Source organism: Haliotis cracherodii, unplaced genomic scaffold (genome assembly GCF_022045235.1).
Source record: "Haliotis cracherodii isolate W230 unplaced genomic scaffold, xgHalCrac1.p SCAF_21, whole genome shotgun sequence".
Taxonomy (NCBI): Eukaryota; Metazoa; Mollusca; class Gastropoda; order Lepetellida; family Haliotidae; genus Haliotis; species Haliotis cracherodii.
The window spans coordinates 15,915,942-15,923,216 of record NW_027266277.1 but is presented as its reverse complement, the minus strand read 5'-3'; the positions used below and the strand labels follow the sequence as shown (position 1 = coordinate 15,923,216).

Genomic DNA, 7,275 nt, shown 5'->3' with positions numbered 1-7,275 from the left:
AAACTCTTGAAAACAGCGAAACGCGCAGGTTGAATGAAGTTCATTAATCCTGACTACACAACAAATCCGGTATATAAATTGGATTTGTGTTATTGGAATATGTTGATGGTCTGATATTTGACAAACGGTGCGTCATTGTCGATTTGCAATGTCTTAAACTGCATTGTTTTCACACTTATTAAAAAATGTCATGGAGTAAAAAAATAGTGAAGCCAAATGCACGTGCACGTTATGGCATTCGTAACTCGTGGTAGTGGCTACGGTCGGAACATCGCCATAGGACGTATTCAAAGAGGGGAATCGCAGTCTTCTGTTTCACGGCTGCAATCCAACCCAGAAGACTAGTTATCGTCCTTGTTTTGCAACAGATCCATCGACAGCGACGCTTGCGTTGGTGCCATACCTTACAGCCTTGGAATTTGAGAAACTGGAGACGAGTGTTGTTTTTATCGATGAATCACGATTTCTTCTTCACCGGCTAGATGGAAGACAACGTGTTTATCGTCGTCGAAATGATCGTTTTGCCCCACATTGTGTACTTGAATTCGGCAAATTCGGTGGCGGAATTGTCATGGCGTGGGGGTCATATCCTTCACCACGAGATCTGACTTGGTTGTGGTTCAGCGAAATTTGACAGCAAATCCCTACATGAATCATGAATCAAATTCTTCAACTTCACCTTCATCCAATCATTGACCGCCAGAGGGAGCTGTTTCAACAGGACAACGCTCCACCGTCACGGTAGACTACCTTCATAATGCCAACATCAACGACTTGACCTGGCCGTCGAGATCTCCAGATCTCAACCCAATCGACCTCCTCTGGGATGAACTCGATCGACGAGTACGTCAACGTCAGAACACACCACAGACACTCCCATAACTGGCCAACGCATTAGGACAGAATTCATACATATATAATAACACGGTAAAATTGATAGATTCTTTCTTGAATGTGTCCTATTTTTTCTTACAGAATGTGCTGAAATACGATATTGTTCAACATGTGAAATGAAATGGGTGAGTACATCAGTTTGAATCCTTTTATACTTGGTAGTGACTAGAAAAAAAACGAGTATCTAGAGTCATATCAGGTTGACTTTGGCCCCTGGTGACGGATCTAGTCTCGTGTATTATTTTTATCTCACCTTTTATATCCACCATCTTGATTATTATTGTTAATAGTACGCATGCATCTGACAGACTTCCTTCAATACGTTTCAATGCTGCCGAATTGGAGTGGATTACCATTGAGTGAGTGAGTGAGTGAGTGAGTGAGTGAGTGAGTGAGTTTGATTTTACGCCGCTTTTAGCATTATTCCAGCAATATCACTGCGGGGGACACCAGAAATGGGCTTCACCCATGTCGGGAATCGAACCCGGGTCTTCGGCGTGACGAGCGAACGCTTTAACCACTAGGCTACCCGATCGCCCCTGGATTACCATTGAAATTCCAAATGCTGAAATAGTATAAGTAACACATAATCCATGTATACCCTGCAGGTCATTTAGCAAAACTCACAAGAAAGCTCTCACGGCGCAAAGGGGCTAAACAAGGCCAGACGGAGTGCCCTGATCAGACGCAGTTGACACGAAAACAGAGTAGGTCATAGTCTGCTAGTCATATGATTAGCAATACTATTTCGCATAATGTCATATTAGCCTCATAGTTAATTTCTTCTGTTTACCTTTTGTGAGAAATATAAATTATATTAGCATATATATGAAGTTCATTGTAAAAAGCTGTAATAGTTTCTAGGCAATGCCTCCATGGTGTAGTGATATGGCGTCTCCCCTGAGACCGGAAGCTAGGTGGTTCGAACCCATAGTCGCGTCATACCAAAAGACGTAAAAGCATGGTATTTGATGTTACCCTGCCTGGAGTTCGGCATTAAGGGGGTCAGTATACTGTGTCTGAGTGGGGTGTCCATGTTAAACATGGTATCACAGTGGGCCAGCACTATAAAACCGGCATTATAAGTCCGGATAAGTACAATGCAAAAAGCCACACACATACATGCATGCACGTCGCTGTATAAGCGCAATAATATTGAACACGACGTTCAACCCCATTTCATTTACCTCACCTCACCTCACCTCACCTCACCTCACCTCACCTCACCTCACCTCACCTCACCTGATAAAATCATTTTGATTGTTCCAGAAAGGAAACTCGATCGTCAAAATCGGACACAGAACGAAGTTAAAGGTACTTCTTCTTAAGAAAAGTGCAATTTTACTCATACACGAACATGTTTTGGCCATCTGACTTAATTCCGAAGTGATCGTTGGTTGCGTTTCATCATATAATTGACAGTGATGTCATCACCGGCAGGTTCCTTCTCAGATGTTTCTCAGATGTTTCTCAATACTATCGATAATTTGTGAAACACCCTACACCTGTATCTGAGTTTAACCTTCACGTATCAGATATATTATCGGAGATTGTTATACAACTCGAACATACTTATATAATCTGAATATTTACCGAGTTGAGGAAATACATACTTTTATTACATGTAAAATTGTCTAACTTTATACCATTGCATTATCATTAGTCACACCACTGCATCGTACACAGATAAATGACAGCTTTTATTCCTGTCTTAAATTCTATCCAACAGCTGAACAGACACTATCCTGCGAACCAATTGATGACAGTGACCTCTTGTCTGTAAGTACTACGCTCACACACGCTCACAATTATTTCTTATGGTAAGCAATAACGTGTATTCATTTAAATATATAAAAGTGAATGTAGGAATATATCAGGTTTCTCGAACCATCCCGTTCTTAAATTAGCCATGTAACACAAACAAGTAGCCAGACTTTGAATAGCGTATATACCCAAATCGTGTATAATAGTACATTACGATAAAATATGTATTTAATGTGAACTTCTTTTGTGGTCATTTGATCAACACTCATTCTTGTGCATGTATGTAGGGTGTCAAACTGGAACATATTCCAATATGTAGGTCTGAGTGCGTCGACAATGTGATTAACATATTGTTTATGCCTATGTGACGCTGATTGGGTGTTTCTACTAAGAAAACGACTATTAAAAACAATGAAAAGATTGCAGGTGATGGTTAAAGGTACCCAAAACGTATGCCTGAACGCAACCAGTGGTTCAACCCTGGCACGTCCAATACATAACAAGTAACAGTCAAAGTGGTTTATTCCAGCTGCAACTGAACTGCACTCTTTGAAGTTGAAAATACCACGCGTTTTAAGTATGTTTATCACTAAGTCTTATAAACATGTTTATGACCCCTCAAAAATGATGCATTTCTTTACTGTCTTTACTGTCTTTTATTATTGGGTAGCGTCATACCAAAAGACGTTAAAAGATGGTACTTGTTGTTACCCTGTCTGGCGCTCGGCATTAAGGGGCTAAAACAAGGACTGGTCGGCTCGGAGTCAGTATACTGTGTCTGAGTGGGGTGTTCATGTTACACTGCGGCATGGAATCTCAGTGGGCTAGCACTATAAATCGGCTTCAGTCCGGACTAGTACAAGCAGCCACACACACACACACACACACACACACACACACACGCACGCACGCACGCACGCGCGCGCACACACACGCACGCACGCACGCACGCGCACGCACACACACACACACACACACGCGCGTATGCACGTCGCTCTATAAGTGCAATAATCTTGGAAGCGACGTTAAACCCAATTTCACCTCACCTCACCTTATTATCGTGGAGCGTTTACATAAGTCATGTTCATTTTAACAGCCTTCTGTTGACTGTGAGGCATTAACCGACCCCCCGACCCGTCAACGAGCCCATTCAGCTGGGTGGCTGTCTGGCCATGATGATGACCCCCGCGCGAACAGAACGGGGTCATGTAGTTGCCATTCACACTTTCAACACCACGCATGCAGCCAAAGCGTCCCTGACATGCGACAGACCGGTAAGAAAACAGGTCTATGGTATTATTCTACATTATATGGAACTGTGTTACTAGGTGTCATTGATGGCTTTTATCGTAATTGTTTGTCCTTATGATATAAAGATATACAAATCATGCCAAAATTACTGTGATAATCATGATGTCATAATCTGGGTCATTATCAAAATATGTACCCTTTTTATGTCAGTAATCTCTATCTTTCATAAAGTTTGAGATAGCCCTGAACTTTCATCCCTAATATTTCACTGGGGAACCAAATTAACATATATCATCGAACATTTGCCTTGTTAGTGCTTTGACATCTTGTTGTGGAGTGGTATATGGTCTGAAATTGTTGAAAGAGTGATAATCCAGGTTTTAAACGTGGTGATATTAAAGTGAGATTCCTTTTCTTTTCTAGACAGAGGTAAAATATTAGTTTTACAATAATACACCGAAGGAAATATTGTATATATTTTTCATTTCCACAAAAGATCGGTATCTATAACGGCAACAACAAGGACAATAGATTTCCACTGATTCTCAAGTTTATTTGAAATATTTCCAAATTATGTTTCTTTGTGTTGGCATAATTCACCCAACTGTTTGTTTGGTTTAGATGTTTCTTGTTAAATCGCTAAAAGTTTGAATTTTCAAGTTTTATTTTTGTTTATTCAACAGGACCAAAAGGAGTACAAATTTTGATAATGATCCATCTACAAACAGCATGTGGATGACATGTATACATATACTTACTTGAAAAAGCTTGTTAATCACGTCTTCACAAGTATAAAAAACAATAGTGGGAAATATAATATTTACAAGCTTGAGCATACACTTACATATATTATATGTAAATGTACATTAATTAATGCTAGTCTTGTTGTATGAATGATTTAAGCTTTTTTAATGGCTCTTATGTATATGTCTTATTCTCGGCAATAACACACGATTTATTTCAAACAGAATAAGCAAAACAATGGAAGTTCAGGAACAGTGACCAATATATTCCTAACTGTTTAGAATAGTATACATGGTTGATATACTTTAAAATCTAACCGGTGTTTTGTCAATAGAGCCGTTTTGATAAAATCTCAGTAATTGATGTTAACCTTATACATGTTGTACAGATCCACCTGTAGCTGGTCCGACAAGACGATGGGAATCAGGTGAGCATGAGACTGTTAGAAACAATCAATAGAAAATAGTTAAAAACAAATTATTACATATACCTTTATAATCTGACACCCTGTGTTGGTCTGCTTTGTTCGGGTGTTACAAACATCAGGTGTATTGGCTACTCAGCTTGCATTAAGATAAATAGAACCGTCGAACTAAAAACAAAACACCCAAACGCTAGACTATTGATGTTATCTATATGCACACTTTGATGGTGTTTCCAATGGAATCTGGATGTGAATACCCCTTTTTGCAATAGCCTTTCCTAATTCTCTCAACCAGATCCAGGACAAATAAATGTGACAGGAGTATCTGGGGGAGCAGTGGATACATCATACACTGCAGGTCTTACCAGTGGCCCAGCCCATCAAGGTAAGTTCCAGCATTAACGAGAATTTTACGTGAAAGTAGCACGAATAAATTATTGTGATTCAGCAGCCCAGGTTCACACACTGGTTTACTGTCTCTTTCTGTTTTTTTCAATAGGCAATGTCATTGTCAACAACTTCACCAGACCAACAGAAGCAGCAAAAAGTTCAGATAAGGACATACACGCTGGTATGTTCTGTACAATTGATATTAATCAACATATATGATAACGATAGCAATAGGCAAGATGTACACTTGTAGGTTGTCCTTTATATAGCATATATGCACATCTTGGAAGTTGCACCAACTCGGTTAACGTCTACGACCTTCATAAAGTTAAACTTTTTTTACAATGCTTGGATTATGAGAACACATGTTAATATCTTTTAGTACCACACCATTATTATGAAGCATTTTGCACATGTATGTCCGAAGATTGCGTTATCGGAAGTAATATTCCTCCTAGGAACAACATATATCAAACTTGGTTATATTTGTATTTATCAATCATAGTTGGCGGCACTAAACGATGTATTCTATACTTCGTATCCTAGATGAAGACCCAAACGATGTCAACAAGAACATCAGAAACGAACTGAAGAGGACATTCATCTTCTACAAAGATGACTTTGAACATCTCTTGCAGCAGGCTGCAGGAATCCTTCTGCTGTACATCATCCTGCCCCTGTTTGTCCTGGGGTGTATGACAGGACTTGCATCAAGTGGACCACTCATCAAGTTTGGGGTGCTTGTTCTGGCAGTGTTTGTTTCTAGGTTCACGGTAGTACATAAGTAGGGGCTGACGCCGCCCTCAGACATTATTCATTTTTGATTATGATATTTTTTTTAATATCACACTCAGCAATAATGATATCATATAACCGGTTACAACGTTATCCATTTCTGACGTCACATATTAAGTCATATTACACCTACTGTATGTAATACTGCAATATGTTGCTTCAACTCAACAATTAGCTTGGATAATTAGTAATATCGTCATGTGTATAAACCTTCACAGGGTTACATATTAACATAATTATGTACTTCTGAGTATCAGATTCTTGAATTCTTCAAAGCATATTTTATTCAGAAGCCACCACTATCCTCAATTCTGTCAATATTTTTGATTACGCGAACGTGTAAAGGAATTTAAACTGATAATATGATGTTCCCTCGGTATACTCAGCCATCAACATATGTGATATGAACAGTTAAAGGCTTAACGCTACATTCTACATGTGTATATGCATGTGATGAAATATGAAACCATCCAAACAAATCTGAAGTACGAATCATCTGGTGTCTTAAGGAAAATCATTTGAGGTTACCTATACCATGAAAAGGAATAATATTATTTTCCATTATTGGAAGGATAATCATGTGAGATAGTCTTATTTATGTCTGTGCAAATTTTAAAATCATTGCATTTTTGAAACAGGTTAACATAAATGTCAATGGACATATAACATAAGTCACTCACATTCCCCTATCTCGAAAGAGGATGTTTTACATTTTAACGCTCGTGTCATACAGCATGTATATGTATCAGAAAATGAGCATGATACACTATAAGCGTCTTACTAAAAGTAAGTCTAGATCAATCTAAACCAAGTCTACTTTCCTTATGATCATAGCAGAAGAGGAAAGGTTATTTTGAAGCAGTACAGTTAGTTTAAAGGAATGTTTTATAGATTAAGTGTTAGTCTATGTTATTCTACACAACTAGCTTCCATGAAATAATGTATTTTATTGCCGCCTTTAGCGTTTATATACTTAGGTGGTCATGTACTTAGAATCTTTACATTTGGCATGT

The 7,275-nt window shown here is 38.7% G+C and overlaps 1 protein-coding gene across 1 annotated transcript; it reads left to right on the top strand.

Moving 5' to 3' along the window:
* Positions 1 to 980: 980 nt before the first annotated feature.
* LOC139470679 (uncharacterized) lies at positions 981 to 6,255 on the top strand. Its single transcript, XM_071252921.1, has 9 exons — positions 981 to 1,019; positions 1,503 to 1,601; positions 2,164 to 2,208; positions 2,624 to 2,673; positions 3,755 to 3,932; positions 5,042 to 5,080; positions 5,373 to 5,462; positions 5,577 to 5,648; positions 6,014 to 6,255. Exons 1-9 carry the CDS (start codon positions 1,016 to 1,018, stop codon positions 6,253 to 6,255), a joined length of 819 nt encoding a protein of 272 aa, XP_071109022.1. The 5' UTR covers positions 981 to 1,015.
* The last annotated feature ends 1,020 nt before the right edge of the window (positions 6,256 to 7,275 follow it).